This window comes from Trachinotus anak, unplaced genomic scaffold (assembly GCF_046630095.1).
Source record: "Trachinotus anak isolate AG129_WGS33_773 ecotype Australia unplaced genomic scaffold, CSIRO_AGI_Tana_v1 ptg000026l, whole genome shotgun sequence".
Classification (NCBI taxonomy): domain Eukaryota; kingdom Metazoa; phylum Chordata; class Actinopteri; order Carangiformes; family Carangidae; genus Trachinotus; species Trachinotus anak.
Genome location: NW_027273877.1, coordinates 8,642,673 through 8,658,643, shown reverse-complemented (window position 1 = coordinate 8,658,643; position 15,971 = coordinate 8,642,673). Strand labels below are relative to the sequence as shown.

At 41.3% G+C, this 15,971-nt stretch overlaps 1 protein-coding gene across 11 annotated transcripts in view; it reads left to right on the top strand.

Moving 5' to 3' along the window:
- Positions 1-15,971, top strand: part of zranb3 (zinc finger, RAN-binding domain containing 3) — a 145,463-nt gene that overhangs the window by 89,287 nt on the left and 40,205 nt on the right. For all 11 annotated transcript variants that reach the window (XM_071463932.1, XM_071463930.1, XM_071463931.1 and 8 more), the window contains 5 exons: positions 4,834-4,953; positions 9,113-9,232; positions 9,936-10,115; positions 10,558-10,731; positions 12,200-12,680. In XM_071463932.1, the coding sequence (XP_071320033.1) occupies positions 4,834-4,953; positions 9,113-9,232; positions 9,936-10,115; positions 10,558-10,731; positions 12,200-12,680 (1,075 nt within the window). The remainder of the gene's footprint in view (positions 1-4,833; positions 4,954-9,112; positions 9,233-9,935; positions 10,116-10,557; positions 10,732-12,199; positions 12,681-15,971) is intronic.

Sequence of the window (15,971 nt, the reverse complement as noted above, 5' to 3'; positions counted from 1 at the left end):
CCAAGCTGGTTTAGTAAATTTTTTCCTTTTTTTAAAATAATATTTTATTATTATCATATTTTATCTTCAGTAGAAACCAGTGGGTTTGGGGCTGAGTGTTGCAGAGAGGGTATGAAAAGTATAAAGTATTAAGAGATGTTGTTGGTTTTTCATGGACTTTGTTGACGATAATAAAAACATAAAACAATACCAGCCCTCCTCTTTAAACATCATAGTTTAATGCTTTGAAGCTGACAGTGATATTTCATCTCAGGTCATTTGTACATAATGTACTCAAACCTTTATTGGCAGTGAGCTGCAGTCAACACCTAACATTAGCTGTTTCACTGCTAGCCGCACTCCCAGTTTTATTATATAACAGGCAGTAAAAATGTGAACTTTTCAGCAGCTCAGAAAGAGCAGCCATGGTTTCAGTTTGACCACCATGGATTTTATATCATTATAGGCAGTGAGTTGGTTCTCACAGTGCTGAGGGGGTAAGTGTGGATCATATGTATCAGATTCATGGAGGAAGTTCCAGGTTGACAAGAAGAAGACATTTAAAATACAAGATGGACAAATGGAAAACCAACGTCCAGAATATATGATGGAGGTTACCTTGGTTTAAGGATTGCTGTCTTTGTAGCAAGGTGGAAAGTAAGGATGTGGAGGCTTGGGTGGTGGATGGGCATGTAGCATGTTGAAGCAGGAGACTCATAACAGTCCAGAAAATAGTACTCACTTTTTTATTAACTATAAACACAATATTTCCCTAACCTCAAAGGATAATTTCAGTTTTTTTAAGTCTGTCTTCAAACAATAGTTGGAGAGCAGGTTTTGCTTGCTGTAAACATTCCTCCTGTTCAAACTGGCTCCTGCTAATGAGCTTCCAGTGTAAGTGATAGAGGATGAAATCCACTGAATACTTAATAGGAGGCCTCTTCCAAAGTTACAAACTGTTTTTGTACCGAAGTCCCTATTTGTGTTACTATCCCCCGATTCTTACACTGACTGCACTTTAGGAAGGATCTTTTTTTAAAGGCCAGTAAACTTAGTTTATTAGTTATAACCACAAATCCCCCCCACCATTGACATTCTTGTTTAAAGATGAGGTTGGTGTCTGACAACTCTTGCAATCTGGGCAAGGTTACCAATTTCCCTAACTCATGGTTTCCTTTTTTTTTATTCATGGTTTATGAAAGTTAAATTAGTTTACAGGGAAATCGGGGGACATGAATTTTATGACAGAAGAAGTTTGAGAACCACTGTTCTCAGCATTTCCTTTTGATTTTTAAAGTCATAGTTGGGGTTATTTCACGTGTGAGGTATTTATCTATAGTCAGTGTGTTTACCTGCAGTAGATTCAAATCAGCACCCTCTCAGCAGCAGGAGCACTGGCACAGAAGCTGAGTGATGTGCTGCTGTGGACGTGGCCAGCATAAAAAAAAAAGAAGTATTTTAGCCAGTTTAAAAAACAGAAAAAGCTCATATCAGTTGAAGTGAACGCTTTATTTTGAATATTTTCACCACTTTATCTTGCCGTCAAACAACCTTTTCCTTTGGAAGTACAGTTTGTGAACGGGGGAACTACTGTCTTATTACACACAAGCACAACTACAGCGTAAACTGCTGCTCCGTAGATCAGCCGTTTGAGTCTGAAGGAATAGATCAAAGGTAAAAAAAATGGTGTCCTAAAGGAAAGGGCTGATGGAAAGACAAAGTGATAAAGTATTCCAAATAAAGCCTACACTTAAACTGATATTAGCTTTTGTCAGTGACCTCCACAGCGGCACATTGCTCAGCTTCTGTGCCTGTGCTCCTACTGCTTCTCTAAACTGATCTGAATCTACTGCAGGTAATACACTGACTATAGATTAGTACCTCACACAACCCCACCTGGAATAACCTGAACTACCACTTTAAGTCCTGAAAATAGCACCTTGTAATGTGACAATAAATGAGCTTCACCTGGTTAATAATAAGAAGAAAATATGACAACAGCCAGAACATTCATATATATATATATCATAGTTTGAATAGTTTTTGTGTTAAAGGTCTCTTTAGTACCTTGTAGCTTCTCGTAGCTACGCAAACTGGGAGAAAACAGGCACCATTACATCATTAGTGCCATATTGACATGCAGTCAACAAAGCAGCAGACACTTTCCCAGAGTGATGTGCCCTGTGGTTCAGATTACAAAGATTCCTCTGACAGCCGACGACGGAAAAAACAAACTGCACACATGTAATCCAGAGCTGTTTAAACGGCTTAAAATTAGCTAAGGAATGTCATTCGTATTCATTTTGATGTTTCAGGAAATGGTGAATTGATGCTACAGCATCGTGTTCAGAGCGCTTGGCCGACCACTCAGTGAGATCTCATGGGAAAGCATTGCCATGGTAACAGAGCCTAATGGTCGCCAGTGAAAGCACTTAGACAAAGTAGGGAGTTATAACTGAGGTATTATTTAGTTGTGTCCAGCCTGGCATGATTACACCTTATCTCAAAGTTACACACAGCACTAAAATAGCATCTCTGTGATGTTGTTGCTATGGAAACTTAGTCGGCTCTCAGTTTGAAGTGACATTTTTTTTTAATGAGAGAGAAATAAGCAGTGTGGGAAGGTGGCCAGATGCATACAGTATGAGGAAGGCTGGGGGGGGGTCAGAGCAACTGGTGACAAGAACCTAACAAGCATTTACATTTCCTGTTCCCGTGGAAACATTTTTGAAGGCAGTGATACAGTTTTCAACCTCCGATCACTTCCCAGCCTCTCTAATCTTGATGCGAGGAGAGGAGGCAGCTCCTTAATCTCTTATATTTGTAGTTGAGTAAACATTTCCACCAAATGTAGTGTCCTTCTCCAATCATCAGCCATGTTCGAGGGCTGGCATTCCTCTCAATTAGCCTGACGCCCTCAGCCATGAGGAGCGTGGCCCTGAGGTCAATGAAGACCGGAGATAACCACCGAATGCAATCATCCGCCCGCTACTTGCTCAGCCTGCCTCCGAGCTTGGATCTTTCTTGCGCTTGGTGTTGTTTGCTGATTGGATTTCTGCTCAGTTTAGCCTAACACTGGACCTCCTTTCATTACAAAGCCCCCCCCCCCCCCCCCCTTTCCCACACCCACACCCACCCACCCACTCGCCCACCTCAAAGCCGATACTTCTGGCCCACTCTCATTTCCTCTACTATTGGTTTTTAGAGTCAGACACACTTTCTCTACTTCAGAAAAAAAACGCGTTCTCTCTTCTTTTTTTGGATCATCTGGAGGGGTGGAATGGTGTGATAGATTCACACATCTATGTCACTCTGACGAGCATCACGGCCCCTGCCTGCCTGCCAGTCTGCCTGGCGACGGAGCTGCCAAACGCCTTTGGGGTATTTTTATTGCTTTACCCGCCAAGCATCTGCTCCCAATTACCCAGAGAGGACAGCTCTGATGCTGGACTTTAAAGCAAGCTAACGGGCCGCTTCAGACAGCCGAGAAGTTTGTGCACTAATTAAACTCAGCGGAAGGAAGCCGGCGAAGCCAAGCCGTCAGTAATGAGGACCCCCCAGATCAGAACAGGGTCGGTAGGCCTGGCGGAGAGATTCATTATCAGGCGCATCAGCTAATTATCAGCAAGGCAAAGCAGAGGTTCTCCCACCAGAGCAGGTGTGATGGCTGCAGAGGTTGTCAGGTTGCAGGAGGTGTGGAGAATATAAGGGTGGGATTCACACCATGGAGAAAGGCCTGTCTCCAAAACCGTCCAGTAAGGGCTCTGTTTGACTCAAATCAAACCTCAGTATTTCTCACTAGTTGGTGCTATTCTTGGCAGCTTTTTGGCCTGGGGCTCTGAAATGAGCCGAGCCCGGATGCTCAATGACACGCTCATACAGCACATCCACTCCAGCTTTTGCAGAAGGTAGCGGGAAACGGCCACAGCCATCACAGTGTGATCGCTGGGCAGCAGCGCACGGTGAAATGATAGATACGGATACCTGCAGGGTACAGTTAACTGACTCTCACTTCTGCTGCTTTCTTTTTTAGATTGTCAGCTTCACGCTGTCAATCAAGGTCGGAGGCTTCAGCAAGAAACAAGCGAGATGCCGTTACATTTGGACTGTGATGTTTTTTAAGCATTGTTACCTTTTGACTTCATAAATAAAACAAGACCAAAAGGTGAAAATAAAATAAAAAAGAAATGCCAGCCTTGAATAAAAACAAGGTTATATAAGAAAAAAAACTCGGGAGTAACATAGAAAAGAAACTGAACTTTTACTTCCTGTAGTAGCTGTCACTTTGACAGGTAACCAGCCTAATATATCTGTTTTTAGGTGTTTGCAAGTCCTGACGATATTCTGAGTGCAGTCACATAAAATGTTTGAATTTACTTAGTGATTCTCATTGTTACATTATATATGTATTTAATTATGACATTTGAAAAGTCTGTAAACTTAATAAAAATTTGAACAGGTGCTTTATCTTCATTAAGTTGTTGTAAATTCTGGGATTCATGTGTTCGCAGTGGATCAAAAGGTGAATTTTCTGAAATATGTGTCTGGTGTCACCGAAATCCCATCCAAAAAAATAGAGCAAACACCAATCATATCTCTGAGTTGTGAGTTATTGATTTGCTCTCACTATCTGCGAGCTGACAAATGCGCCCCAGTCGCTCCGTGCACTCTCTCCTTTTAAAGTCTGGATCCTTGGCATTCAATAAAGAATCGATCACACAGAAAGGATGCCGTGGTGATTAATTGACTTCTTCACTGATCTAGCCGATTCCTCTGTGTGGGGTCGACCAGTGAAGTGATGGAGTCAGTAGCTCTCTTTCATCTGTGTCTATTTCTGTGTGTGTGTGTGGCCAGGCGGGAGCTGTGAAAGACTACATCAAGATGATGCTGGAAGCAGAGCAGCTGAAGTTCCTGGTGTTCGCCCACCACCTCACCATGCTGCAGGCCTGCACCGAGGCCGTCATCGAGGCCAAGGTAACCTCAGGCAACCGGGGCTTCCAAGAACGTGTTACAGGGGCGGTAGGCAACGGCTGTGGTCGTTAAGTAATTAGGAATAATTTACGCTTCCAAACAAACTAGTGGTTTAAATTTAAGTCTTTACACGACCACTTCCCCTGTTCATTGTCTCCATCAAGAACAAATTCTTCCATGTCACGCTCACTGCCTCTGAAATCACTGGTCTCCCCACTCCCAACCTTTTGGATCTCAGTTATAACCATCACACACACACGACGCCCAACCCTGGTCACCCCTCTACTCCAAGAGGCAGATACAGGAAGCTAAAGCACGTCTTTGCAAGTTTCATCCCCTCTGAACACAATACCCCGCTGATTACAGGAACACACTCATCTATTCTGGGATGTACATGTTTACGTCTGGATTTATATGGATGTTACTATGTGAGTGTCACTGGGTGCATGTACTATATTCTCGATACATGGACAATGCACATAATTAACCTTTTTCACTTCACTGTATCCATCAACACATGTTTCTTCCTTGCATAGAAGGTTCCAGGTACTCAGACGGCTGCGGATGGTAAAGATGAAAGATAAAAAGTAAAAGATAAAAAATACAATAGCAGTAACAACCATTTTGATACTGCATCTGTATGGACCAGGAGAACTAATACTTTGACTTCAGACTGTTACCATAACAATGTGAGCATCCCCGCTGAGGAACGGTAACCTGCTGTAAAAAGCAAGCACACGCTGAGGTGTTACATTGCCAGAAATGGCAAATACAACATTGATAAAGCACTTGATTTAGCTTAATTATTAATAAGGATATGAATGATAAGAAGAAGAAAAGAGTTGAAAAGTAGAGACCCTGCTGTGACACAGTCGTGCTGTGTCTTTCAGCACCATGGAGGAGAGGAGAGAGAGAGAAAGAGAGAGTACACTTCATTCCCGATAGAAAATATGTTCAAACACCAGTTTACTAATCCACTCTCCTGTGTGGAACAAATACACCTTTATATTCCAGAGTGCCACAATTCCTACATTAGTTACATATTTTATTTTCTGGATGCGACGCCCTGTATTTGGATGTGTTTTGATTGGCTGTCAGTGTTTCTGTGGTTCATCAAATATATAGAATGAAGAGCAGTTATGAAGCTCAAAGTGGGCTGCCATCGCCATCTTGGCAGCGCCTGTTGCCTGCTAACTTCTGGCTGATTAAAAAATGGGCAAACGGGTGGGACTTGTGTGAAGCTGAGACTTGGGTGCATGTTGGTTTGTGGCAAACATACAGTCAAATAGTCAGAAGGTTTTAAAATTTAAATTTAAAATTTTTATTTAAATGAACAAAATGCAGCTGTCACTCTAACATCACATCTCTTACTGTAAACATTCATTTTCTTTCTTATTCTGTCCTTTAATTTTTATCAGCTATGGTCAATTATAAAACCAGCTTCCTGTACGTGAAGCCTCTATAACATAACCCTCTTAAAAAGTCTCGATGTGGTCTCCTTAAACCTCTAAGAGGTCATTTAAAAAATCCTAGAATTTGTCTTGTTCTTTTGGTATCAGTCGCTTTGCAACAAGAGGGAGCACTGTTTTTATATGGTTGATATTTCATTTTGGCACAAATGCTCATTTCTGTCATTTCCATTTAAGATTTTAAAATTCTTTTCCAGCCGCAGAGACCTGAATACCCCATTAACGGTAACCTGGAAGTACTAAATGTGCAGAATGTATTCATATTTCACTCCTCCTTCCAGGCTAACCAGAGGTAATTGGCCCCACACTTACATTTTGTTCTTTCTTCCATAGCCCTGCTGTGTTTATAAGTCAAATCCCTGCCATATCCATGATTAACTTAGACAGAGTATTGAGCTCTGAGCTCACAAGTTGGGCTCGGCTTCAGCGGGGGATACACAGCAGATGTTAGAAGTCGTGAATTGTTTGCGAAACGTATATCCTAAATTATTACCAAACTATTACCAAATTAGACTTTTGAAACACAATTAAACAAAACTATCATCATCTAAAAGGGTTTTTCCTCATTCTTAAAGAAAACTCTACTTTTTCTCTCAAAGAAAGTAAACTTTACTTCTACAACTAATCTCCCAAGGCATATTTCACAAGTCATCACAAGAAAACGATATCTCTTAGCTCGGCGCCAGCAACCTGTGAAAGAGTTCAAGTGTGTGTCTGCGTATGTGTGTGTTTGTGCGTGTCGCAGGGGTCGAGGAGGTGTTGACTGAATGTAGTGTTGTGGTACGACGTGTGATAGCACATCCCTCCGTGAGACGCTCATTCTCTGGTGCGTTCGCACTCACCAATTAACAGAGATGGGCTAAAAAAAGGAACGACAGGCAACGCGCTGTGAAGAGAAGCTCGGCAGAGACAGGCGACTGCACTCCAATCACATGACATTATCACTGTTTCTGTGCTCCTGGTTGGAGGGATTTTTTTTTTTTTAACTTACACTAAATGCAAGAGACAAACCAGTCTGTTGGAACAGCAGGCTGATTTTTGAGCATTTTTATGACCTTGAGATGTTGTTTAACCCTCCTAGTTCTTCCTGAGCTTATTTATTTGACCTTTATTTTTGCAGGAAGAGTCAAACAGACCTCTGTGTTCTTTCTCAGCAAGGTTCTCCTTCATGTTCATGCAGTTACAGTTACATTCACATGTGGGAGCTCTGCAGTACGAACACACTCTCCTACCGATGGCCACTGAGCAGCTCCGCAGGACCGGTGGACCAAAATCAAAAGAGTGCAGTCGCCACAGTGCATTAGCAGCTCTGTGAATGTCAAGTTCAAGTTCAGGTTTAATGAACATGCTGCCACTGCTGTCTTTGTCTGGTGTTGTAAAATGTTACAAAATATTGTGATACTCCTACTGCTCTCATTTTTCTCTCAAAGAAGATTTGTTCTTTACTCTAACCACCTCAGTGTTTTCTATTGTGCATTCATTCACACATCTGTCATTTGAAAATCTACAGAATAGAAAACAGGATAATGAAATGCTCCTCTTCTTTAATGTTCCAGCACAAAGCAGCACCAGCCTTTTAAAGGTGGACAATACTACCCCTTGAAAATTGTCTGAACCTGTCGTGAATTAAATGAAATGTACAAAGCGCCACACGTACATTATCTCCTCCAATTATATGCATTATTCTTCCTCAGATGCACATAAAGGAGAGAGAGGGTCACTTCAAATGACTACATACCCAGGCCAGTGCATCTGTGATAAATAACATCAGGCACAAAAGACTTTGTTAATATGGCGTTGAAAATTTGAATTATGTTATATTTATAAATGAGAGTATGTCACTTATGAAAAGCTGAATTCATAAACATTGAAACGCATGTGTCTTCAATTTAAGACACTCGGTGGTTTTGCTGCTACCTTCTTCCTTGGTCTGGTATGACCAGTAGCGTCTTTTGGCTAATGTTAAAGGAGCTATTTGTACGTATTGCTGTTAACTTCGTAGTCTTGAATAAACATTGCAAGTGCAACATCAAACTTCATGCCTTTACTCACCAAGAGTTCTGTCCATTAGTGGAAATCAACAAAATCACAAGATCACAAAATAAAACATGAAGTAAACACACTTGCTCACACATTTAAAAAAGTTGAAATGACGAACATGTTAGGGAGCAGTTGCCTAGTTACACATCAAGCAGCTACACAGCAACATTAGCATACTCCAGTATTGTTAGCTCTGTTTTAGTCTTTTCCTGAAAGAAATATCTGCTAAATGATTTGCTATTTTCACCAGACAGTCACTAACTTTGCGTGGCATTTAGGTACGTATCATACAGCAGGTTTTTCACAGCCAGAAAACCAAAACAATGAGCTAAAAGAACCTAAATGTTCCATCAAGCTGAGGTGAACTGCAGCTCTTGGTGATAATTATCTGCAGGTTTGTAACTAATAGCACCTCCTTCCAAGTTACACACAGTCATTTGATCCATTGTTGATATAAAAATATGAATTAGAGCATATTTTTATATCATTAGAGTGTGTTTATCCTGCAGCTTTACTATGTTCATTCTCAAAACAGGCACAAGGCTCATTCAAAGATTTTTGTGTTGCAGCTGTTCCATCAGACAGGCGCTTCTCAGCTGTCATCTATCGTGAGCTGAATTTTCCCTCACACACCGGTGTCTCTCTCCTGTCAGGCTGGTTATATCCGTATCGACGGCAGCGTGCCCTCCTCAGAGCGAATCCAGTTGGTCCACAAGTTTCAGAGTGACCCAGAAACCCGAGTGGCGATCCTCAGCATCCAGGCTGCTGGTCAGGTATTTACACACGGACACTCAACATTTAGTTTTCTTTATACATTTTTTTAGCTGTTGTAACCACTGTGAGCAAGATCTGCAATTCAAATGACTTGGAAGTGGAAATTATCTTATTTCATCAACAGGAATGTCTAATAAAGACTCAGAGAGCTGAATACAGTGACCTCTGTTTGTGGCTCTCAGCTGTCACTACTCCTACAGACTGCCTGGTCATTATAGAGGAAATTAATAAGTGCTGTAGTACTGTGATTCAACAATAAATAGGCTGAATAGAGTCATTAGTTGCATATTAGCAATTATGACAACTGTCATAGGTTGTAGTGAATCATAATCAGGATTTGTGTAAATAAAACTAAATGCTGAAAATGTGTTTTACTCTTAATAACAACTTAATAAACTCATTGACATCAATTATTCTGAGTGACTGAATGCATTGTTTGCCAGTCAAAGGAAGTACGTGTTTGAAGCACTACTATGGAAATTAGCATCTAACATTCTGTTATTAAATAGGATTTTACTAAATTAAATTTCATTGTTAATGGGCTGGAGTGTGCCATTTGCATTGGTTGAATGGGGTATTTTTTGTTATGATTGGCTTATTATTTCTGTCTGTGTGTGTGTGTGTGTGTGTGTGTCTGTGTGTGTGTCTGTGTCTGTGTCTGTGTCTGTGTCTGTGTCTGTGTCTGTGTGTGTCCTCCTCCAGGGTTTGACCTTTACTGCTGCCAGCCATGTGGTGTTTGCCGAGCTCTACTGGAACCCTGGTCACATCAAGCAGGCTGAAGATCGGGCCCATCGCATCGGGCAGACGTCCTCGGTCAACGTGCACTACCTCATTGCCAAGGGCACTTTTGACACCGTCATGTGGTCCATGCTCAACAGGAAGGTAACATGGGCAGCATTATGGCAGCAAATCTGTGTTACGCCTTTCATTCGTCGCAACATATTTCACCAGTGGTGTCCTATTTAATGTAAAGGATAAATCAGATCTCACTTCTATTGATCAGCTGCTTCAATAATAAATAAATGTGCACAAATAGTTATACAGGGTAGTTAAACATATCATGTGTACTCTGTTTTGCTTTGTATGCTTTATGCATATATGAATAAACTTAGACGCATCAGTGAAATCCCTTTGGGGATTTACATTAATTTACATTAATAATACATTAATAATCAGATCTCTCATTTGTAATGAAAACTGATTCTTCTCAGTACACAACTTATGCAGTTTTTAGAAAAAGCAGTAACTGCATCGTGATACGGTTTGATGGTGAAACCAAACAGAAACACGATCCACATAAACCTAAACGTCCCACATCCTCCAGGAAACGGTGACCGGGAGCACTCTGAATGGGAGGAAGGAATACCTGAAGGCGGACGAGGGCGACAAGGACAAGTGGGAGTTCCTCAACTTCGCCAACGTGTGGACGCCCAGTGAGATGGTGCTGCTGCCGGAGGGGAACACAGGGAACGAGAAAGACGACGTGTTCTTCACACATGTGAGTCAGCTGGAGGAAATCAGCACAGTTGTTTTACCTTTCTTTAGTTCAGTTCTGAGATAATTAACCAGCAGAGGTTTTGTTTGGTTGCACTGATAATATACCCTCAATATATAACGAGTTTTGATATAAGATGGCAGAGATTAAATTGCTGCATATACTGAGATTTGTAAATGTACACAAATCTGTAAACATGAATAAGATTTAAATGTGTGTAAAAGATTCAGTAAATTTATCAGTTCCAGTTTTTTAGCTGTGCCACATGGGTCAATATCTTACAGCTGATTGGCTCTCAGTGTACGACCAGTACATGTGACTGTATGCGTCCAAAACATTCACTGTATTAATGACGTCAGGTGTTTTATTGTTAATTAACTGCAACATGTGTTGCAGCTCCTTCAACTGGTGCTGCTCAGTCCAGTCCATTGATTGATTGATTGATTGATCTAAATGAATCAAACTGAATCGAGTACATTGACTCGACCTGCATCTCACCTCAGAAACACAATTATACACATTTACACTTCAGGCTGCATCTTGTGTCGGCTTTTTACATATTTGTGCCCAAGTTCTGTTGTTCTTATTGTTGTTGTGGCCTGTTGATGTTTTCCGATGAATGACACAAAGACACACAAACACACATCTTTTATAGCTGTCCTTAGTGAATACATAATTAAAATTGTATGTTTGTGGAGTTTGAATTACATAATACTTTTTCTGACCTTTTTGAATCTCGCTCCTGTCAATCCCCAATATTAAAAAAAAAACCTAACACTGAAACTAATAAAAACTAAACTAAACTAGTAAACCTGCTTTAAAAAAACGAATTAAAACTAAACTGAAAGTGAAAACGGAAGAGTCAAAATAAAATAGAAATAAAACCTAATGCTAAAAATCCAAAACTATTGTAACCTTGCAAACAGAAAAAGATAAAACAAATTCCCCAATACAACAAATTCCTTTGAATAAAGAACTATTTAAAAAATGAAAACCAACATTTGAACTTAAAATGAACAAAAACCCTTTCGCATTGTGCAGCCCTCCTCCATCTGCCTCGGCCATGACACCCTCAAAGGCAACATGTTGTCTCTGTCCTCTCTGGGTCTCTTCCTCTGTGTCCTCCTCTTCCTCTCATCAAACTAAACCATACAGCAGAGCGTCCTTTGACATCTCTGCCTCTCCGTGAGTGGCCTGTTGTTTCTCTCTGATGTCTGCCTGCTCCATATTCAGTGACTGTGGAACCCACAGCACCTCAAACTTTGCCCTGCGTGGTGTGAATGTGCTTGAGAAATGACAGTGGAAGAATCTTTAAACTAAATAAAAATAAGTTGCACAATAAACAGTTGTCAGGTCTTGTGGCATCATGACAGTGATATATGAATGAATGATATATGAGGTTGCTTGTGACAAGTTTTAACTGTCCGCTATAAAGAGTAAAACTAACTTGAGCTTGCATCTTTTTCCTTAGTTTGAGAAAGACAAGCAGCATGACATCCGTTCCTTCTTCTCCCCGAGCGCCAGCAACAAGAAGAGGAAGAGAACAGAAGATGGAGAAACATCTCCCTCCATCTCCCCAGAGTCAACTGCTTCACCAGCTGCTGGCTGTGCAACGAACTCTGAAAAAAGGGAGGAGAGAGGAGAAAAGTCCGGCTCCCGAACCTCCGCCACACCCGACCAGGACTTCTCCCCCCAGCTGAAGAGGCTCCGGGCGCAGCAGCCCAGCCCGAGCCCCAGGTCTCGATTCAGGGGGAAGAGGAGGTTGATGGCTGGGGGGAGCAGCTCCGGCAGCCCCGGCGCTCTGGTCTCCTTCATGGCCCCGCGGAAGCTGTCAGAGCCCGACCCTTTGATTGAGACGTGGAGCTGTGGAGCCTGCACCTACTCCAACAGCATCCTGTTGCCTTACTGCGAGATGTGCGAGTTCCCACGCTCTTCCTCTGCTGTCATGTCAGGTACGATTAAGAAACAAGAAACATTACAAATCATCTGATAGATCCTCCCCCTAATGTGTGTGTGTCTGTGTCTGTGTGCTCCTGTATTTTTTCTTTTCATTTATTCACAAACTTCATTTCACTGATTGCAAAACAAACTGGATTCCATTAAGTAAGAGACAATAATTCCATCATCTCTTGCTTGAAATGAAGCACCTGAAGCTGAAATCCATTCATTGCTTTATTTTCCCTCCCGTCAATATCAATCGTAGCAGTCTGTTGACATAATACATTTGAACAGCATTACAGATTTCACCAGATGGAGATGCATGATAGCGAAAGATGGAGGCAGGCTTGCCAGAGTCTGAAATAGCTCTGTTAGGAGAATATTGTCTGTCTCTCCCTCTCTCGCTGCAGATGACAAGGACACAGTATAATTCTCACCTGTCAAGCTGAGAGAGAGAGGGAGACAGAGAGAGACAGAGAGAGAGCGAACAGGCGCCTACTATTGCTGCAAACGTCTCACACAAAGTTGGGAAAAGTTGAGCTGGCTCTAGTTGATATCTCTGACAGCCTATGATTGTATCTTGCAAAAAAAAAAAGAGGGGAGGGAAGTCATTATGACCTGGCAGGCAGCAGGTCCATGCTCTTTAAATGTCTGAGAAGCATCAGATCAGCTCAGAGATGACTTAAAAAAAAAAAAAAAAACACCCTAAAATTTCGATGCAGTTTCAGCAGCAATAATATTTAGGCAGAATCAGTTCCAGTGCCTCTTTTTAATGCAGGATTTTCCTCTGAATTTTATGGTGCATTGATAATAGTGGTCTTGTAATTTAAAGTGATACAAACCTATGTGTCTTCACGCTTGGGTGAAACTGGTCCTGTTGTTACATCTTAACCCAATCTGACACAGACCTCCACTGAAAATTAGCGGAAGAATTTGTATTATTAAAAGTTCAGTATTACAAAAAGCCATGAAAGGGTCAGATACTATATACAGAGGCCTCGGTTTTGCCTTGTACAGTACATAGATAGATAGATAGATATTAGTTCTCTCTAGGGAAAGGTACATGTTAAAAGGCATCCAGCAGTGTCTTTAGTGCTGCCATTTCTGATTGACAGTGAAGCTTTCTATCTCTCCTCCAGAGTTGGAAAAATAAATCAGGCCCTTCGCTCACCTTTAGGATTCTTTCACCTGAGAGTGGGGACGCTTTTCATTGCTACTGTTGCTCAACACCTAAAAAATCTCATTTATTTTTATTTTACTAGCAACCTTCCTCGTTCTTGGAAGCAGCCGTGGTTTTGATATAAGATGCAAAAAGTGCATGAATCTCTCAGTCAGGATGATTATTTTAATCATAGCACATATTCATGATACAGTCCGTGTCGCAGAGTTTTACATTAATATTTTGTTCATAACACATTCAATTTCTCACCTGTCTTTCAAAAAAAGGTTGACACTGCATTAATGACTCTCAAGTCTCTTGATGCTAATATAGGCTCTATATTTAGTGTAACAGCATGGTAAACATTGGCTGGGCTGAAGGTCTGTTTGCTGCTCCAGTCCACTGGAAGTGAACATGGCGCACTTAAAACACACAGTTCAAACAACCAGTACCTCCGCTTCTGAGCAGCACAAACACACACACGCACACACGCACACACACACACACACACACACACACACACACACACACACACACACACACACACTCAGCCACCCACACACACACGCACGTTTTTACAAAATTCACCCACCATTTCATGCTTAGCTGCAGCAGATGCTTGATAACTATTCAGCAATCACACTCTTCTTTGTCACAAGCGCCACTCTGCATTCACAGCATCAGGCTGTGTCAGCTCACTAGACAGGGAATTTAACAACCTGCTAAATTTGTAAATGGCAGACTGTGCTGAAAAATAACAACTGTATTTATGGAGATATCTCTCAACTTGGCACTGCAATCCTCAGCTCGTGGAACTGTAAGAAAATTAACAGTTCAGAGCCTATAGTATGACACGAGAAATGTTTCTCACAATAAATACAAAGACGGCTGTGTCTCAAGTTGTGTCACTAGTATTAAGACATGCTGCAGAGAATTGCAGAATACCAGCATGTGACTCAAGGACATCATATTAATGTAAGGGAACAAGTTTCCCAGGCATTTGGCTTCCACTGTCGGTGGATTTGAGCAGCATGGCAAAGATACAGCAAGCCAGCAGCTGTAGAGGAAGAAGAGTCAGCATGCAGAAGGAGATTGGTCTGTTGTACCATGAGGCATTTGTACCAGAATGAAATGTGCCAGAATGAGATGCATAAAAATGAAAAAAGAAAAGAAAGATTTCGATGATTCGATGAAAGGAACTGAAGCTGGATGTGGGAAAGGGCTGAAATGGCAGATTAGAGGCTCCCAAATGTTAAAGTGGTATTATTGACCTTTCGCTGAGCCTTGTGCCCCCTTAGCAACTGTGGCTACATCTGTCAAGCCTGAATGACAAAAATGAATGAAATGATTACAGAGGCAGACTGACTTCTCAAAATTCATACTTCATAACAGGTCAGAGTAGCTAATGTTAGCCTCTGATAACTCTGATATAGCATCTTGGTTTCTATGCATTCAGGTCCTAAACTGGGTTTTTCTAATGTAATTCATGAATGATATGTGCCCTAGCCTTGAAAGTAGGTTGCTACTGTAGGTAATAAACTAGTTAGCTAGATATGCTAACATCTAACTTAGCTTAAGTTGTTTAATCAGTTCCATACACTTTTCCTCTTGTGTTTTTGCCCTGTGAAAGGCTAAAAAAACACACCCCTCCAAACCTCTTGTATATCAAGTATGGGTCTTTGTTATGTTGAGAAATCCAAAGCTTGACAGGCACAGGGTGTTGCTACAGTTGCTAACCTATAATTGGACCTGTTCCTGGCCTGTTTCAGTGGAGGGGTTTAGCTAAACAGTGATTTAAGCATTTGAAAACATCTTTGGTGAGAAGCTGTTGTTGTCTTACAATACCCAATCATCATTTTTTCTTAAGTTTGCATTTCTTTCACCATGATGGTCATCACTTCTCACACTTACCACTGAAAATGATTTTCTGTGCAGCAGGTTGGAGCGCTTACCAGCTTCCAGATGTTAAAGAGTTTTCATTAATTTGATACAAATTGAATCACTGTTGTGCAATATTGTCAGCGCAGGAGAATTACTTTTAATCAACCTGTCATGGATTATTACCTCTTTATGTGCCAGGGTTTGGCATGGTTCGTCTGAACCGTTTTCCTGTAGTTGGTTTAGCACCAGTAAACAACCAGACAGC